General features: G+C 47.3%; 1 protein-coding gene across 1 annotated transcript in view; it reads left to right on the top strand.

Moving 5' to 3' along the window:
* The first annotated feature begins 10,073 nt into the window (after window positions 1-10,073).
* PKP1 (plakophilin 1) overlaps window positions 10,074-21,347 on the top strand; it is a 112,079-nt gene continuing 100,805 nt past the window's right edge. Inside the window, exon 1 of the mRNA XM_075335819.1 lies at window positions 10,074-10,447. Coding sequence (XP_075191934.1) covers window positions 10,240-10,447 — 208 coding nt within the window. The 5' untranslated portion in view covers window positions 10,074-10,239. The remainder of the gene's footprint in view (window positions 10,448-21,347) is intronic.

Below are 21,347 nucleotides of genomic sequence, written 5' to 3' on the forward strand. Positions count from 1 at the left end.
CACTTCCTTCCAATGGGCACTTCAGGTTTACAGGCCCTCATGCACGTCTCTATCCAGGGACAACGTGGAGCCTCCCAATTTTTGGCTGCCCTGCCTAAGGGCTATACTACAATAGACCCACTTCCTTCCAATGGGCACTTCAGGTTTACAGGCCCTCATGCACGTCTCTATCCAGGGACTACGTGGAGCCTCACAATTTTTGGCTGCCCTGCCTAAGGGCTATACTACAATAGACCCACTTCCTTCCAATGGGCACTTCAGGTTTACAGGCCCTCATGCACGTCTCTATCCAGGGACAACGTGGAGCCTCCCAATTTTTGGCTGCCCTGCCTAAGGGCTATACTACAAAAGACCCACTTCCTTCCAATGGGCACTTCAGGTTTACAGGCCCTCATGCACGTCTGTATGCAGGGTCATTGGTGAACCTCAAAATTTTGGACTGCCCTGGCAAAGGAAAATACTACAAAGACTCAGTTCCTCAAAATGGGCACATTAGACTCAGAGGCCTTTATGTACGTCTCTTCTCAGGGACATCGGAGTGCCACACAATGTTTTACGTAAAATCTTTCATGTATTGATCTCAAAAAGTAACATACATTAGCTCTATCTCACTATTGGGTATGTGCCCTTAACATTTCCGCCATGAAAATTCATTTTGGTGTCATTTTGGAAGGTTTTCTGGTGAGTCCGTAAAAATGGCGTAAAACGCGGACAAAATTGTTCACAGCTGTGACTTTTGAGTGATAAATGCTTCAAGGGGTCTTCCCCATGCTGTTGCCATGTCATTTGAGCACTCTTCGGAGACTTTTGTGCCATTTTTAGGGTTTCTACATGCTGCCGGTGGTCATTTCACAAAAATACTCGGGTCTCCCATAGGATAACATTGGGCTCGTTGCTCGGGCCGAGTACACGAGTATCTTGGGAGGCTCGGCCCGAGCTTCGAGCACCCGAGCTTTTTAGTACTCGCTCATCACTAGTCATTAATAAAGAGAGTAAAAAGAATCGGTCCAAGCACAGATCCCTGCGGCACCCACTGCTGACTATAGCCCATTTAGAGAATGTACCATTTATTTTTATTTACTCTTTGTTTCCTATCTTTTAGCCAATTCATTACCCAGTTGCATATTGTGTCCCCTAGTCCTTGCTTCTGGAGCTTTAGTATAAGGCTATTATGTGGTACAGTATCAAATGCCTTTGGAAAGTCCAAATAAATCACATCAGCTGCATTACCAATATCCAGGTTTGCACTTACCCCCTCATAGAACCCCAACAGGTTGGTTAGACACGACTTATCTTTCATGAATCCATGCTGTTTGTCAGTTATCATATTATTTTCTGCAATATATTTTTGCATGTCATCCCTTAAAATGCCCTCAAAAACTTTGCATACTACTGATGTCAGGCTTACTGGACGGTAGTTGCCTGGATCTACCCTCTTACCTTTCTTAAATATCGGTACCACATCAGCAATCCTCCAATCCTGAGGCACCAACCCTGTTACAAGTGAGTCTAAAAAGATGAGATACAGCGGTCTGTCGATTACGGAGCTCAATTCCCTCAATATTCGTGGATGAATGCCATCTGGCCCTGGGGATTTGTCAATGTTTAATTTACTCAGACGTAGGCGTACTTCATTTTGTGTTAAATTAATTATATCGGGTGGTGGACTTTGATTTTTCACTTGTTGAATGATCCCTGGTACAGTCAGTTCCTTGGTGAATACAGATGAGAAATGCCTATTTAATATCTCAGTCTTTTGTTTGTTCTCTATAACTAACTTGTTATTATATTTTAAGGGTCCGATACTATCCTTTGTTTTCCTTTTGGCATTAATGTATTTATAAAAGATTTTGGGATTTATTTTAATGTCATTGGCGATTTTTGTTTCAGTAGCTAGTTTTGCTTGTTTGATTTCTTTTTTGCATTGCCTATTGATATCTTTATACTCCTGCAATGCTATTTCTGTATTCTCAGCCTTTAAGATTTTAAACGCCCTTTGTTTTTGTTTTATTATACTTTGTACAGTCTTATTTATCCATAGTGGTTTCTTTTTATTCCTGGACATTTTATTACCAGAGGGTATACGTTTTTTACAGGACTCTAGAAGTATATCCTTAAACTTACCCCATTTATGTTCGGTATCCCCAGTTACCATGACTCTGTCCCAATCTACACATTTAAGCTCTTCCCTTAATTTGTTGAAATCAGCTTTCCTAAAATTCCAGGTTTTAGCATTCCCCCTTTGAAATGGTCTATTGAATATTATGTCGAAGCTTACCATATTATGATCGCTGGTGCCCAAGTGCTCCCGGACCTGTAGATCTGAAATTGTATCCGGTCTATTTGACAGGACCAGATCTAGCAAATTATCTCCCCTGGTCGGTTCACCTACCATCTGAGAGAGGAAATGGTCTTGAATGGTAGAAAAGAACTTACAGCTTTTAGCAGAACCAGAAGATTCTATGTCCCACTGTATGTCTGGATAGTTGAAATCCCCCATAATAAGAACCCGATTATTATTATTAGCTGCCTTTTCAATTTGTTCCAGCATTTCACCCTCTATTTGTTCAGGTATGTTAGGAGGCTTATAGCAAACTCCAATTAGCATTTTTCCATTATTCCCCTCCCCATGTACATTTACCCATACTGACTCTACATTGTTGCTGTTCCCCTCAATGTCATCATACAACACAGGTTTTAGGTTAGATTTGATAAATATACACACCCCACCACCTTTTTTGCCTTTCCTGTCCTTCCTAAATGTACTATAACCCTGTATGTTTGTCACCCAGTCATGGCTTTCATCCAGCCAGGTTTCCGTAATGCCCACCACATCATAATCCATGATTGACATAAGAGTCTCCAATTCATTCATTTTGTTTGCAAGACTTCTTGCATTTGCCAGTAGACATTTAATCCTATTAACACCTTTATTACTCCTAGCCTCCCTACATTCCTTGTATGTCCCATCCCCCCCTAATCCTTCATTGACCCCTACCGTCTCCCTGTCTCTATCTGCTCTATCTATCCCCTTATTTGCTCCACTACAAAAATATTAAATATTTAAACACAGGCCATAATTCAACAAAATAGGTAAAAAGCCAAAGGGGTTAATACTTTTGCAAGTACTGTGTGTGTGTGTGTGTGTGTGTGTGTGTATATATATATATATATGTACCAGTGCCGACACCACCAAAGCACACCAAAATCCTAGTTCTCCACTCCACACCGGGCATAAAAGGTTAACCATGTAAAGGGATGGTCGCCATGGAGAGGAACGAGTCTCGGGATTAGCCAGCCTGGTGGGAGGGGTCAGCAGTCAGTCTAGAGAAGTGTGGCACACAGAGAGGTGTGCGGACGTGCCTGAGCTGGGTCCGTGCAACAGTGACCCCGGGGGCACGGGAGAGAGGTCGCCAGGGTGGATACGGATAGGTACCGCTGGGACAAACGGGGCGCAGGGCCCTAGATCAGGTGTCAGTTCTACACGGCTTGATAAATACCTGCCCGGTGAGGACACCTTCATGGACTTCACCGAACCAAATAATTCGGGGGCATCAGCTGTAAACTAGGATTGTGGTTCAGACACTTACCTCCTCACAGGGTCTGCCCTGCCCACCGTATGGAGGAGACTGTAACCTCAAAAGGAACAGTCGGGCCCCAAACGCTCCACGCTACGGGGACCCAACCAACAGAGAGTGGCGGGCACAGAGCAACCTGGGTCACTACATTGGCACTGACACTCCATGGGACCTGAACCAGCAATTCCTGGGTCCGAGTAAGTAGAGACTGTTCATTACAAACTTGTGTGGTCTCCGTCCCTTCACATCTCCCAGGCACAACCCTACCTGCGGAGGGCCCAACATCATTGCTGCAACCACCACCAGCCCTGGGAGTACCCACATTCAGCAGCGGCGGTTCTACACCTTTAACAGCAACCCGCAGGTGGCATTGTGGCGCCCCTGATGTTTCCGTCGCCACAGGTCATTGCACCCCATCCAGCGGTGTGATGCCCCATTCTGGGAGAGGAAGAGAGTGAACTCCGGTCCCCTGGTAAATCCACACTACACCCATTGCTAGGAACACACTGGGACCAGGGAAAGTGGCAGACAACCCTCCCATGCTGCATGCTGGGAGGGGTCGTAAGACCCATCCCTGCTCCTATAGGGTAGAACAGAGCAACTGGGGAGGTGGGAGGAGCCACAAGAGTGCAGACACAGAGAGGAAGGTCAAGTTTAGTCAGTCTGTAGAGAGAAGTGGAAGGAAGAAGACGCAGAGTGAGCTGTCCTGTGGATCTGGGGCCTAGAGCTAGAGTAGCTTGGCCCAGGGAAGCAGGAGTAGCTGAGAGGCAGCGGAGAGACTCGGACATCGGAGTCTGTGGCCACCAGGGCTTAAAATACTCCCTGGTAGCCGAATCCGAAGGGCAGGAGAGCTGCAAGCACCTGGCCCATAAACATCCCAAAGGTACAGCTGCAGCATCAGGGCCCGGTGTGGACTCCAGCAGAGAAGCACCAGAGAGGGCCTGCGCAGCCTGCTACAGAGGGAAAGGGATGTACCATCAGTCCCAGCAGCAAAGAGGGCCATTGCTGGATTCAGAGAAGCAGGGTCCTATCATAACAAAGAAAAGCACAGGAGTAGGCCTCATACTCAGCTGGCCAGAAAGATCACCCCAAGTACTTCCAGGCCGACCGGATCCCCATCACCACCTGTAACGGTCTCCCAGGACTGGACTGTTCCCAAAGTAAAAGAGGAAAAGGTAAAGAGACTGTTGTTTGTGCCTGGTTCTTTCATTGCCTGTCGGCCCTGCACCGTGTTAGCCACACAACCCCATAGACTTTCACGAGCACTAACAGTGTCCCCGGGGCTCCGCTCCACCTGTGGGGAGCAGTACCACCATTGCTGCTATATCATCACCCCGGAGGCCTCACACAGCAGCGGCGGCTTAATAGCCGCAGACCACAGGTGGCGTCACGAACACAAACTTTATTCATCAAGCCACATATTCTACTGACACCCACCAGGGCCACGGAGCCGGGCCCAGCCACCACTGACTACCACCGGACTAGTCCGGCCCGGCACCGGGTGTCCCATAGCCCTGGGGTGGGCGAGTCAACCTTGGCGTCACGAACAGGATTTCGTGCCCGGTCACACCGGGTACTGTGCGCCTGAAGAATCGTGAAATAGCCTGTGTTTACTGTGAGAAACTGCCTCCATTGAAGCCACAGAGCGCGGGAAGAAGGGGAGCGTGCAAGAAGAAAGGGCGCAAAGAGAAGCCCCGTCCCCTTGTCCAAGAAAAGAGCGCGAAGCGGTGCCCGCCATAGAAGGCGGAGGAAGAAGAAATGGCGACTAGATAAGCTGGCCGGCTGGCAGAAAGAGTCTAAATGCCAGACCAGCAGATAAAGAAAATGTACCTTATCGCAAGCGGAGTGGTGCCGGCCATGATGGGCTGGGCGCCAGTCTGGCGCCAGATGCTAGTGCAGCCTCCGGCCCCGCCTCCGAGAAGGGAAAGGGAGCAGCCGAGTGGCGTGGTCGAGCACCCGAGCAGTGATCCAGCAAGCGTTCCCCAGGTCGGCAGCATGGCAGAGAGGCTGCAGAAGTGTACACCAGGGACCGGGAAGATGGATCCCAAGCTGGACCTGCTCCGGGAGGAAATGCAAATCCTGGCTCGGAGGCTGCATAACCTGCAAGCAGAGGTGGATCGGCGGAGTGAAACATCGATGGTGTCGGAAAGCGTGGGCCACTGGATGGAGGCCGCGGAGCAGCTACCGGGTGAGCTACATGAAACCCCGACCCGTCCGGACCCACTGACCCACCAGGCGCCACCGCCCAGTCCCTCCACCGTCCTGCAAGCCTTCCCCGCCAGCCCCGCTGATGCCCGGTGGGGCACCGGAGGCCTGCCTGAAACCCCCGCAGACGGAGCCTGGGGAGGGGTGGACCCCGAACAGCTAGTGGGCCCCCTACCGAGTCCCCCTGTGAACCTCCTGGGAACGACATCCCCGGGAGTGAACTGGGACGCAGCGCCCATAGAGAGTGGGAGACTACAACAGCCCCTGCGCCCCAAGGAAACCCCACGGGCAAACGAGCTGACCTGCCGGAGACTAGTGGAGGAGTACCAGCAGGAGCGGGAGGCCCGGGAGGAGAAGCGGAAAGCCCAGGAGGCAGCCAACCTGGCCTCCAAGGAGCAAATTCGAAAGGCCCTTAAGGGGTCACAGGGCCCAATGAGACGGGGCACGGTAGTCGATTTCCGGCAGAAAGGAGGCTGGGGCTTCATCAGAGAGCCCGGACTGGGTAAAGATGTCTTTGTGGCCCGACGGGATATTGAAGAACACCTGCCTAAAGGCCACCCCGGGCGAGATGTCAAGCCGGGTGACACTGGAATACACACGGCTGATGGGAGGCCGGGGCTGGTATGCCCTACACGTCCATATCCTGCAGGAGGAGGAGATGGCCTCCGAAGAACCGGAGTGGCGCCGCACTATGCCATCGTGCAGCGTCTCCCCTGCCAGCAGCAGCCGCAGCACTACCGCGAAGCAGGCCCAAGCCGCAGAACTGAGCAGCGGGCCTGCAACAGCCACGCAGGAGACACAGACGCGGATCTCCATGGCTTGTGTGATGCACGGTGCGAGGCCAAAGCAAGACCCAAAAGACCACAGCAACAGCCCTCTGCAAACCAGCAGCCCTTTGCAGCAACACCGAGCTGAGCATACAAGAAGCCCCATTCCTGCCCAGGCTGCAGCGCCTTGCAGTAGGTCAGGGACCAGCACACAGGAGACGCAGACCCGGATCTCCATGGCCTACCTGCTACCCAGGGCCCTGCCGAAGCAGGATCCGGCCCATTGAAGTAAAGAAAAGGAAAAGAAGAAGCCGAACTGTAAATAGCCCCTGTCTGCCCCTTATGCTTTGTGAAGATGTTCCTTTTGTGCTGCCCTAATGTTCTTTTTGAAGATGACACCCTTTCCTGCCTTACTGCCCCTTGTACTTTTTGAAGACGTCACCCCCCCTGTGTATGTGTACCGGGCCACTAGACTGGAATGTGGTCCCCAGTGAATGTGATGTCTTATGTGCTCTGTGTAACCAGGCCACTGGACTTAGTGGCTGGTTGTGTATTTGCCCTTTGTTATTTGAAAAGCTGAACGAACTGCCGGGCTACTGGACTTGTTGTAGCCAACAATGTAAATAGTTGCACCCGTTGTGCCCCCTACCAGAATTATGGGGGATGTGCCTGAACCGTGCAATGGACTGGAAGTGCACACTTAGAGTTTTCTTTATAAGAAGTTCGCAACGTTTACTTATATGTGCCTCCCATAAAGGAAAGAAATGTTTTATTGTTGTTGTTACATGCATGTAAAAATGTTTTTGCAGTTTCTCCACAATTTCTGTTGTTTTTCAGCCCGAGGACGTGCTGGGATTTGCTGTGGGGGAGTGTGGCGCCTCTGAGGCTTCCGTCGCCACAGGTCATTGCACCCCATCCAGCGGTGTGATGCCCCATTCTGGGAGAGGAAGAGAGTGAACTCCGGTCCCCTGGTAAATCCACACTACACCCATTGCTAGGAACACACTGGGACCAGGGAAAGTGGCAGACAACCCTCCCATGCTGCATGCTGGGAGGGGTCGTAAGACCCATCCTTGCTCCTATAGGGTAGAACAGAGCAACTGGGGAGGTGGGAGGAGCCACAAGAGTGCAGACACAGAGAGGAAGGTCATGTTTAGTCAGTCTGTAGAGAGAAGTGGAAGGAAGCAGACGCAGAGTGAGCTGTCCTGTGGATCTGGGGCCTAGAGCTAGAGTAGCTTGCAGGAGTAGCTGAGAGGCAGCGGAGAGACTCGGACATCGGAGTCTGTGGCCACCAGGGCTTAAAATACTCCCTGGTAGCCGAATCCGAAGGGCAGGAGAGCTGCAAGCACCTGGCCCATAAACATCCCAAAGGTACAGCTGCAGCATCAGGGCCCGGTGTGGACTCCAGCAGAGAAGCACCAGAGAGGGCCTGCGCAGCCTGCTACAGAGGGAAAGGGACGTACCATCAGTCCCAGCAGCAAAGAGGGCCATTGCTGGATTCAGAGAAGCAGGGTCCTATCATAACAAAGAAAAGCACAGGAGTAGGCCTCATACTCAGCTGGCCAGAAAGATCACCCCAAGTACTTCCAGGCCGACCGGATCCCCATCACCACCTGTAACGGTCTCCCAGGACTGGACTGTTCCCAAAGTAAAAGAGGAAAAGGTAAAGAGACTGTTGTTCGTGCCTGGTTCTTTCATTGCCTGTCGGCCCTGCACCGTGTTAGCCACACAACCCCATAGACTTTCACGAGCACTAACAGTGTCCCCGGGGCTCCGCTCCACCTGTGGGGAGCAGTACCACCATTGCTGCTATATCATCACCCCGGAGGCCTCACACAGCAGCGGCGGCTTAATAGCCGCAGACCACAGGTGGCGTCACGAGCACAAACTTTATTCATCAAGCCACATATTCTACTGACACCCACCCCCACCAGGGCCACGGAGCCGGGCCCAGCCACCACTGACTACCACCGGACTAGTCCGGCCCGGCACCGGGTGTCCCATAGCCCTGGGGTGGGCGAGTCAGCATCACATGAACATTAACTCTTATCACCCCTGTAAATACCCCCTTTTATAAAAGATACCCCAGGGCACGGGACCGGGCAACGGCCACCAGAGTGACATTCCCATTTGCAACCGCCCGGGACCAAGTACCCCCTTCCCTGGGCGCGACATATATATATATATATATATATATATATATAAAAATATATATATAAACTGTATATATATTAATGGCCGAAAGTGTTGTCCCATTTTAAATTGGACATAATTTCACACAAAACCCCAAAAATGGGATAGACAAACTTGTAGGCATCCTCAACTTAATTTCACTAAGTCTAAAAGCGTTACGCTCAAAACGCGTCTGGTGTGAGCCTTACGACTCCTATGGACCTGCTATATTACTCATGGATCATGCAATATTTTCTTGGATAATTTTAAAGAAATTACCAATAAAGGTGAATTTTATTATAAAGAAAATAAATCTGGAAGCTGGATCATTTCTTCATGTATCCTCAACTTAATAATTAATTGCACCTTTGGAATTACTGATATCAAATTGCTTCCTATAGCCATCAACAAGCTTCCTATACCTCTCAACTGGAATTTTATACCACTTTTCTTTTGCAAAACGGTCCAGGTCTCTCATATTTGAAAGGTGCCTTCATTCAAATCAACAGCAATTTTAAGATCTCTTTACAGGTGGTTAATGGGATTTAGATCTGGACTTATTGTTGGCCACTTCAGAACTCAACATTGCTTTGTTTTCATCCATTTCTGGGTGGTTCTCATATATTTGGGGTCATTATCCTGCTAGAAGACCCATGACCTAGGATAAAACCCTAGCTTTCTGACACTGGGACCTACATTGCCATCCAAAATCCTTTGGTAATCTTCAAATTTGATGGTGCTTTTATGATTTTTTATTTTGCTGTGTATACTGTAATGACTGTAATGATGATTTAGGTACTTATTGGGTACTTTTTGGGGTACTTTTCTGTGTGTCTCTTTTTAAGGAGATGTAGAAAATAGTTAATTGGAGGATAAGCCAAAACGTTGGGGAACAGGTCTGAAGGTGTGATGCTAAAGGTGTGGTTCTTACTCTATAAAGTTGGTGTGTATGTCAGAGTAGTTTTGCGTGCATTTCATCTGGGTGTGTATAACACGACAGGCATAACAAGCTATGTGACACAGTATGTGACTATGCCTTATTCTGAGTAATAGTCGCTTACACCCACATGTTGCATAATAACCTGTCTCATACTGAGACTATACAAATCTCTAGAGCTTGTCTGTTTAGACAGCATCAGTAGTATGCTCTTCTCATTATAGCCGTTCTACTGATATGCATAGGATAAAATGCTCAAGAAGAACACATCTTTATGTATTTCTTACGTATGTGTGAAGGATGTCTTGGAGAGCCCTACCCGAACCTATGTGACTAAACTGGTCATAAACAGATTTTAAGACACAACTAAGGAGTGGTTCAAAATATCAAGGTGTGTCACACAAACGCCGACACGCCCTTACAGAATTAGACTTGTACAGACTTCACTGTCAAGTCAGCAGAGACAGAGATACATCTATTGAGCTGTGTGAGGCTTTTGCATTCATTCTTTACCTAGGAATTTGTTATCCGTGGCATCAACTTTCACATATAAACTCTGTGTATACACACGACGCTTACCATGTTGTCGTCACCCTCCCCATTGAAAACTGCCCTGGCATCAGAAGTCTTCCTGTGGCAAAATGAATCTTCCTTAGCTGTCCCTTCAGATAATCGCCTCAGAAGCGGGGCTAGTGGGGACCAGCGTGTTCAGGAGCAAGTAATGATGACAGTAAGGAGGCAGAAGCCAAGGAATTCACAGTCTTCTACCATGAATTACGGCACTAGAGGTAAATGTGGTTCCTATATGATATACCATTGTCTAACAGGATAATAATGGCTTGATTGATCTGTGTATGATTTTTATTTCATGTGGCTCCATAGTGGCCTCCACAGTTTTTCTCCTGCAACATTGGAGTAGCTGTATGTTGGATGTTGCATTGTGCCGCAGTGGTGTCTTTCATGGTTTGCCAAAAAGGACCCACAAAAAAACCAAAACCACCAAATGCACAAGGGGAGTTTATATACTTTTTGAGTCGTTTATGGGGATACACTCTAGGTGTGGCATTATTTCATGTTTTATTTTCAAAAACTTCCAAAAAAATGCAATAGGGCTTGTTTATTAGTGCTGTTCAATTTAACTGCGAACGAACATTTCTAGGATTTAAAGGAGTACAAACAGGCTGACGATCACCCAACGAATTAGCTAATTCGTCGGATGAAATGATCTTTTGTTCTCCACAAAAGATCACCTTTTTCAGCAGCACATCATTCTGTGTAAACAGGCATGTGCTGCCGAGAACATTCTCAGCCACTGATGCCCCGAATGACTGTCAAAACAGGCTATTAAACGACCACCAATCGGAAAACATTTACCAATCGGTAGTTGTTTAATGCCATCAGTCATATCATGGTAATTAGGCTATAGACTATACAATTTTACAAATTTATCAAAGTGACTTATGCTGATTGATTAATTGGACAGATTTTTAAGACTGTCTATTAATTGGTTTACTTTGTGCTAGAAATTTGCTCCACTATTTTGGGCATGGTGTTGCATGCCAGACTATGTCCCCTATGATCCTTTTCATTGGAACGTACCCTTTTTTGAACACGGTGCAGAAAGTGTCCAGAACACATAAATATGGTAAAAGTCATGAAAGACAGTTTTCTTGTTGTCTGTACAAGCCAGAAAAAAATCAGTAGATGCTGTGTGAAGAAAGGCTAAGCATGTATGTTCTCTTCCATTGTGAATGTATGCATATCCATGAGCTATTGAGACTACCACTCTCATCCACTATATGAACCAGTATAGTGCATGATGGAATTTTTTCCACACACCCAAAAAGCTCAAGTTCCCTATCATTTGTCAGTGAGCTGAGGTTTTTTCTACTTAATCTGAAAACATCATGATGTAGGGGACAGAGGCCCTGATTCCAGCGATGTGTCACATTCTGGGCTACTGGCTGTATTTTCATAAAATGTTTGTTTTATTAGCAGGAGATTATTACTAGAGCACGAAATGTCCTGCTACCAAGTACGCAAACCATGCCACCTCCACTGATTGGCAGCTTTGTGCCTATGCACAGTGTACACAGAAAGATGTCAATCCGTGGTGTTGGTGGTCTTGTACAGAGCTCAGCATTTAGAGAACTGATAAATCTAATCAAATAATCAAAACTGATAGGATAGCAAAAACCTGGTGGCTGATTCCATTGTGGAAAATCCCTTAAGGTTGGGGCTACACTGGCACAGTGGCTAGGATATAGCTCATTTGGCTGATAATTGCTGTATGCTGATGCCACATTGCAGCATAGTGCAAGTCAGGGAGCGGCATCGTGACCATGACAAGTAAGTTGCACAGTATCCATCTAGTTCACACTTTTTGCCTCTTTTTTGTTGTGGTACTATGAAGGTCATTATACTGAGATGTAACATCTGCGCAATGTTAGGAGAGACCTTGTAACCTCAGTCTTAAAGAAGTATTCCCATCTCCAAAATCCTATCCCAATATGTATTAGGAATAATAATAATAATAATAATAATAATAATAATAATAATAATAATAACAATATTAACAAATACCTCCAATTAGAAATGTAACTAAAGAATGTACATCTGGAACACCAATGGTGTGAACAAGGTGCAAGACTCAAAAAACATAACTATAACTATACAACAGGATAAAGAGTTGCACACAAGTCACAATGTATATGGGAATGATGAAAAGCAGAACTGCTATGGGAATACTAGACTGAAAAATACAATGGACTATCTGAAAAAGTGAAAAACATGAAAATGGTATGTGCATAACTGAATAATAGGAATAATAGGAATACAAGACATGTTTAGCCATTGTATTGATCAATGCAAAGGAGCCCCAAAATAGCAGTTATGCATATTCCATTTTTCATGTTTTTTTCACTTTTTCAGATAGTTCATTGTATTTTCAGTCTAGTATTCCCATAGCAGTTCTGCTTTTCATCATTCCCATATACATTGTGATTTGTGTCCAACTCTTTATCGTATTGTTCAATTGGAAATGTGGCCTAGTTCTCCTGATATAGCCATGTCTCTTACCTCATGTGCAGGACATTGCAGCTTAGGTATCCATGGTTACGATGACTAGCAAGTAACTAACTGTCACTATATGAGTGGATGTAACCATGGATACCTAAGCTGCAATACCCTGCACATGAGTAAGATATATGGCTATAACAGGAGAACTATACTACATTTCTAATTGGTGGTATTTGCTAATCTTATTATTACACCTACTACATATTTGGATAGGATCTTAGAGATAGATTATACAGCTGGAGATGCTGAACAGATTCATATATAGGTTTGTGGTAAAAGATTCAATATAGTGATAATTTTATTTATTTACGTCAATTCGCAATCTGGGGACAAAGGCTGATGGAAGGTCCTAATCCGTTACTGACAGCTTACCCTGTGTGCATTCAGAGATCCTGATCAGAATAATCCTCTGGACCTTTGTGTCTAGAAAGAGCAATGATGAAAATGAATAAAATGCAAATTAAATATTGAATCTTTTACCATAGACCAATAAACCAATCTGCTCAGCTCCTCATGCTTTATAGCATACTGGCCACACATTGCACAATATTTTAAACCTGGCGGATTCCTTTTAAGCATAACTTTTGTACCCAAAAAAATCAGGTAAAAAAACTATAGTGTAATACAGTTGCATATATCTGAATTTCTGCATTGACTTTTATTGTGCAGCTATTTATTCTTAATGTGTTTCACTTTTTTTGCTCGGCATCTGTAATCTTCTGACATACGGTAAAAGGTTGTACACCACATTTCAAAATGATGCCATTAAAAATGGGTTTTCTAGTCCATGTATAACAGTAGACAGGGAGTCTAATATGGGGAATTTGAGCAATGTGTAAATACACACTGTCAGGACTCCACTCCATCTGACAATTCTATCAGTCCTCACTTGACCACTCATATGCAACCACTTTCTCTTTCGCTTGTCTCAAAGCAGTAATGCAACTTACTAAAAGACTGCTGAGACCAGATTACCCTCAACCAAAAACCCTCCCATGTCCGATTAACCACTCTGAGACAAGTTAACCAAAATACAAACTTTATTAGGAGAGCTTTATAAAATTGGTAAACATCTCTCATCTTTTGTTGTGGATGGAGGTCGGTCACAGCACAATTAACCATTATAAATAACCACTTTCAAAACGAAACTTTGTGCCAGGCCGGACTTCCGGCGCACTTTAGCCTTCGTAATTGAACTGTGTTCCTTGAAACCGCTGTGACTGTAAAAGAATAACCAAAAACTAGGGTGGGAGGGTGGGACAGCACCGTCCGGATCTCACAAGGTGAGGAGAGACCGGATCCCGGAAAAGAGGGAATATTTATAGGGGGGAAGAAAGGGATTATGGGAACATTCCCATTGGACAAACCCTTTGGAAGGGGAGGAGGGAGAATCGGACATGAGAGGGGGACTTAACCCCTTACTACCCAGGCACAGCAGTCAGGGTGCATTCAGTAAAACACTGACATGCCCCTGAAAACTCTACTTAGCTATCAGAAAATGGGGAAAAAACACCTTTCCTAATAATCCTGACTTTCCTTTTTGTGTATATAAATGGAGTGGTCAACACTAAAAATTTCATACACTAAAGTTATACACTAGTTGACAGTAAGCGCCTGTTATTGTTTCTGTGTAGTGTGTGCAATATACACACAGGTCTGTAGCATCCACGTTATGTATACAAACAAGTCAACAACACACGTGTACATAAAACGTCTGTATACACAGATAGAGAACACAGAGCTCTGCAGCCTGAACATATTTACACACAGCACTCGTTCATACACACAGCTTTGTTGCAAATATACACACTCACGCAGCTTATATATATTTATATAAACATACTTACAAAGCATTGCTGTGCAGATACAATTCTTATTACAAACATGCACACACTCAAACACCATCAATATAAACACCCAAAAATACACAGCACGGCTACATACACGCGATTATTAAGGCTTCATACCAGAGGTACACCTAATTTTTTGGCGGCAACCCCCCCCCGTACACATTTTAAGCAGTTTTAGCAGTCATCATGTGACAACTCAAATGTGATTTGCATACTTATGGTCACATGCCAACTTGCTTCTCTTCCTAATTCTCTGACTGTTCAAAAATGTACTGCCCCTTTTTATTGATCAGAAGTATGAAAATATCATACGAATTTACATGTGATGATCACTGGTACCGGCAAGCAGAGCCAAATCCTGATAGTGAGTATATTACATGCTATTATGATTTTGAATGCTACAGTGCTTAATTTTTTAATTAATGCTCCTAACTTAAATACAAATGTCGTAATCCTTAAATTATCAGATGGCACAATAATATATTAGCATATGCATGTACCACCAGAACTGCCAATAGTACAGAAATGCAGCAACAGAACCACCAACAGTAAAGATACACATCACCATAAACACCAACAATGCATGAATACATCACCACAACCACCACCAATACATGAATACATTACCAGAAGCACCAACAATACATTAATACATCACCAGAAACAGTAACAATACGTGAATACATGACCAGAAGCACTAACAATACATGAATAAATCACCAAAAGCATCAACAATACTTGAATACATCATCAGAATAACCATTGGTATAGGCATATAAACCAGAAGCACAACAGTGCATATACAATTGTATAGCATCAATCTGCAATTGGCATAATGTCCTTATTTTAATAGCAGTGGTAAGGAGACACTTTGAGTTAACAACCATCATCAGATTGCGGACCATACATGAACCACAGTAGTGATTAGATGCAGGCAGAATCACTAATAAATATTTATATCCAGATACCTTATAGGTGACATCTTCTCTGATTTGAGCCGTTCTCTTTCTTTTCCTCTCCATCTTGTTCATACGCCATAATGACTCATCTTAGCAGGCTTCTATCTTCTCTGTTTTTTTGCAGCACATTTCAACATAGTGCACTTAAAAAACAGTGTCATTATAATGCTCATGAATAAAAATATGTTCCCTGCGCTATGACCCTAAATAATCTTCCCTCACTGAATATTTTTTCCCTACACAAAATATGACCCCAACACTATCCCTCTTATGATGCATGGATTTCATACTGTTCTTTCCTTTTCATAGTACGCCCCCTGTTTACACTGTCCCCTCACTCTGTGTTCCCCTACACTGCCCAGTCACTGTGCCCCTTTGCATACTGTTCCATCTATACTGTGCGCTCACACTGAGCCCCCCATGCTATCTCTTATCTATAATTCCGCTTCTTTAAACTGCCGTCACCACTACCCAGACTCTATATTGTGCCCCATCACACTTTTCCCTCACCATACTAACCCTCACACTATTGCTATCAATGTTGTGCTCTCACATGCCTCACACACTTTTCCTCCCATTAATCACTCCCCATATTGTTCCCTCACACAATTTCACTCCCATAATGTCTCCTTATAGTCCTCTCATTCTGTCCCCTTACACTCCTCCATACTATCCTTTCGCTCTTACCCCTATACTTTTCTTTAACCCTTTTCCCCCTCATACTGTCCTCTCATACTTTTTACTTCCACATTTCTCCCACATGCTGTCCACGCACTTTTTTCTCCAATACTGTCCTCTCCCAAGATTCTCCCACTTGCTTCAAGCACATTTCTTTTTCTTTGGTTCCATTGGAGCTCTTAACTTACCACCGGGCTCCTTGTCTGCAGAGCAGAACAGATGATCATCAGTGATCAAACTGCTGACGTCGCTCAGAACCTGGTAGGTGGCAAAAAGCCGCTGCCTGGGAGGCACCTCAGACCTCCATATTTGAAGGCCTAATGGCAACATCTGCTGGCTGCGCCCAGGACACATGCCCAGCCTACCTCTCCCCTTAGATGCTTATTTAATTTTACATCCTTTAAACAGCACAATTCTTCAACGCTAGTACTTTGTTTTTATCAGTTTCCAGTGTATTTCCCACTATGTCCAGTGAGCTCCATACCCTTCCTCTTCCTTCTGTATCACTTTCTCTCCTCCCTCCTGTGCCAATATGTTTGATTTTACATGTTTCTCCCAGCTTAGTTCCTCCACTACTTGTAAGTTTTATCAGTTTGTGTCCTGTGAGCAGTATGCTCCATGCTCTCCCCCTTCCTCCTGTGTGAGAAGTCACATACAGAGCTCCCGGCAGTCTTCTTCTCATGATTTTACAGTCCTCCCCCATACATTGAGCACAAACCTTTGATTACAGAAGGTAGACTAAAGGTGGCTTTACACACTGCAACATCGCAAACGACATCGCTGTAACGTCACCGGTTTTGTGACGTTACAGCGACCTCCCCAGCGACATTGCAGTGTGTGAAACACATCAGCGACCTGGCCCCTGCTGTGAAGTTGTGATCGCTACAAATCGTTCAGGACCATTCTTAGGTCCTTTGTTTCCCGCTGTGCAGCATGCATCGCTAGAAAGTTTCAGTGTGTAAAGGGGACTTTACAGCGACTTCCCTTTCAAATAGCTGCTTTACAACGTCCCCAACAACCAGCTAGGTCGTTCTACAGGTCCGGATCGCTGTTGCGTCGTTGGCCAGGTTTGCCTGTTTGACAGCTCACCAGAGACTTTGTAGCGATCCCAGCCAGGTTGGGATCGCTGGTGGGATCGCTAGAAAGTTTCAGTGTGTAAACCCAGTTTAAGGATCACCACTGTACATTTATTGAGCGCAGAGGGCTAAATTCAATTTCTACATACTCATTTAACGTAAGAAGAGTAAGGCCACATTGAGACGTCCACGATTCACATACGTGTTTTGTGGTTTTCAAAGATAGAACACATACCCATATATAATCTATGGAGCTGTTCACTTGTTGTCACAAACCACCGGGGGGGTCACTCAGAAATCCCCCGCGCTGGCTACCAGTACGTCACAATCGGGGGGTAACAAGTGGGGGTCACCCCTCCTTTATACCTCCCGACCGACAGACAGAGCACGTGACGCGCTCTCTAGCGCCCCTCTTATAGTCAGGCCAATTATGGAATTGCCCGACCATAAGCAAGGAGGCCGCTATACTACTTATGCCGATTATTGAAGGGTCCCCGGTGAGAGTAAGGTATATATTCCCCCGACCTCCGCGGGCGGAATATATAAAATCTCCCCGAATCTCACTGGCCTCCCCACAATAATCCTTGGCACAATTCGCTGCCACCAACCGATTTACGGTAACTATTAGCCGAACACACAGACGTGGGATTCAAGATCGAGATAACAGAACAGCCCAAGATTAATTATATAATTTAATCAGCCTAAAGCACACTAGAAACTACAATATATACAATAGGGAATCTACAGAATATACATATGTCAGAATACAGTTACAATCAAAGCATGGGTTACAAACAGGCATACACAGTTCCAGCAGTTACCTTGTTGCGTCTGGCCACAGGGGGGCGCTGTACCCAGGTTTCTAGGATCCTTCCCACAGATGTTTCCTACACGTGCCCCCAGCGAAAAGAACCCTGGAAAATGGCCGAAGTAGGGTTATCAACCTGGGCAAATCCAGGTCCCCTCCTACCTTAGTGACCTCAGAGGGAGCACTGCTCCACCCCTGGCTTGAGTTATGGACAATCCACAACATGGAATATGGGCCATAACTTTGCCTGGGAGCGTCGTAGGCGGACGCCAATGCTCTCATTGTGACAGTTATGAATTTAGCTACAGAACGAGAGGACTCATGACCTGTCTGCCAGTTCCCCATTGGCTGATATCACGCCTGGGGCATTTCCCAATGTCCTGCTCCCATAAAAAGGGTGTGCCGGCATCGTCCGCATGCGGAGACACCATTTTTATGGTTGCCATATTTATCGGAAATATGGCTTGCGAGATATGAACCATTTTTTACTGGAGTCGTTCTGTCTGCTAGTTCCATAGCCTTGCTAATGAGATACAACTCTTGTTACAGGGTGACGGCAGGGAGTCATCCTGTGTCCATTGTTCCCACACCACCTCATCTCCATATCACAGGAGATGGCCATGGGATTTGTTGCTAAACCAGTTGTGTGAAGGAAAGGGGGGGTGACACCAGGAGAGGGCTTCCTGACATACTTGAATATCATGATTTATCGTCATATCTCCGGATTTACCTCACACCTCCCCCCTTTTGAGGGCGCTAGGGGGCAGCACACTCCGGTGTTCCCCCGTGCGCCCCTCCGCGACCTCTCCTTGTCGGGACAGCCCGTCTGCGTTACCGTGGTCACGGCCCCTTTTGTGGCGAATGGTGAAGTTGTATTGCTGGAGCGCAAGGCTCCATCGCAACAATCGCCCATTCGTCCCAGAGACGGTGTGCAACCAGCTGAGGGGATTGTGGTCCGTCTCCACGATGAAGTGGCGCCCGTATAGATAGGGTTGCAGACGCTGCAGGGCCCACACTATGGCCAGGCACTCCTTCTCCATTGTGGAATAGGCCACTTCCCTCGGTAACAGCTTCCGGCTCAGGTACAAGACTGGGTGCTCTTGGCTCGCAGAGTCCACCTGGCTGAGCACCGCACCGAGGCCGAAGTCACTGGCGTCGGTCTGTACTACAAACGGCCGCGTGAAGTCGGCTGCCTGTAGCACGGGCGGGCTGGACAGGGCGTCCTTTAGGGCCCGGAAGGCTGTCTCGCAGTCCATTGTCCAATCGACTGCAGAGGGCAGCTTCTTCTTGGTGAGGTCCGTCAAGGGCTTTGCCAGGCTACTATAGCATGGAACAAACCTCCTATAGTACCCAGCGGTCCCCAAGAAGGACATCACCTGCTTCTTGGTCCTGGGGGTGGGCCAGGATGCGATGGCCTCCACTTTCTCAGGCTCGGGCTTCAGTGTTCTCCCGCCTACCCGGTGACCGAGGTACTGGACCTCGCTCATGGCCAGCTGACACTTTCCCGGCTTGATGGTCAAACCTGCCCGGTGGATCCGCCTGAGCACCTGTGCTAGATGCTCTAGGTGGTCCTCCCAGGTGGGACTGAAGACGGCAATGTCATCTAGGTACGCGGCCGCGTACCCTTCAAGTCCCTTGAGCAGGGTGTTGACCATCCGCTGGAAAGTGGCAGGGGCATTCCTCATCCCGAATGGCATCACCGTGGACTCGTATAGTCCAAATGGGGTAATAAAGGCAGAGCGTTCCCTGGCCTTGCGAGTCAGGGGGATCTGCCAATATCCCCGGCTCAGATCCATGATGGTCAGGTACTGAGCCCCGGCCAACTGATCGAGCAGGTCATCGATGCGTGGCATTGGGTACGCATCGGCGACCGTGACAGCATTGAGCCCCCTGTAGTCCACGCAGAACCGAGTGGTTCGGTCCTTCTTAGGGACGAGGACTACAGGCGAGGCCCAAGCGCTGTTGGATGCCTGGATCACCCCCAGCTTCAGCATCTCGTCAATCTCCTGGCGCATGTGTTGCTGCACCTCCAGGGAGACCCGATATGCTGAACGCCGGATCGGGGGATGATCCCCAGTGTCCACGTGATGGACAGCCAAGTCAGTCCTTCCGGGCTGGTTGGTAAACAACCCCCGGAAGGGGTGTAGGGTGGCCCACAGCTGGGACCGTTGGTCCTCCAAGAGCTGGTGGCCAACCTCCACATCCTCAATGGATCCGCCTGCCCTAACCTGGGCTAGCATATCCAAGAGGGTTTCCGCTTCTCCCTCCTCGGGCAGGTTGCACACGGGGAGCGCACATGCCTCCCGCTCATGATGTGCCTTCATCATGTTCACATGGAAGGGCTTCCGCCTTCCACGGGCAGGGTCCAGGGTGACCAGGTACGTTACAGGGTTGAGCTGCTGGTACACGAGGTATGGGCCTTCCCAGGCTGCCTGAAGCTTGTCCTGTGGTACGGGGACCAGTACCCACACCTTTTGACCCACTTGGTAGGTCCTCTCACAAGCGTTCTGGTCGTACCAACGCTTCTGATCGGCCTGGGCTTGAGCCATATTGTCGTGTACCAGTTGCGTCAAGGCCTGCATTTTGTCCCGGAAGCGCATGACATACTCGATAACCGACACTCCAGGGGTGGCCAAATCCCCTTCCCAAGCCTCTTTCACCAGAGCCAGGGGGCCCCGCACACGTCGCCCGTACAGGAGCTCAAACGGTGAGAATCCTGTTGAGGCCTGTGGAACCTCCCGGTAAGCAAATAACAGGTGTGGGAGATACCGCTCCCAGTCACGCCCATGGGAGTCGACCAACATCTTAAGCATCTGCTTTAAGGTGCCATTGAACCGCTCGCACAGGCCATTAGTCTGTGGATGGTACGGGCTGGCCACCAGATGTCGCACCTGGACTTGCTTACAGAGGGCCTCCATCAGCTGGGACATGAATTGGGTCCCCCGGTCAGTGAGCATTTCCTGGGGAAAACCCACTCGGGAGAAAATCTCCAGCAATGCGGTGGCCACCTTGTCAGCCCGAATGGACGACAAGGCCACTGCTTCTGGGTACCGGGTGGCATAGTCCACTACCGTCAGTAGGAAGCGTTTCCCGGAGCTGCTGGGGATGGCCAGCGGGCCGACCAGATCCACAGCCACCCTCCTGAAAGGCTCATCGATGATTGGCAGAGATACTAGTGGGGCTTTGGGGCGTGGCCCCGCCTTCCCCACTCTCTGACAGGTTTCACACGAACGGCAGTA

The sequence above is a fragment of the Anomaloglossus baeobatrachus genome, chromosome 2 (assembly GCF_048569485.1).
Source record: "Anomaloglossus baeobatrachus isolate aAnoBae1 chromosome 2, aAnoBae1.hap1, whole genome shotgun sequence".
NCBI classification, from domain to species: Eukaryota; Metazoa; Chordata; class Amphibia; order Anura; family Aromobatidae; genus Anomaloglossus; species Anomaloglossus baeobatrachus.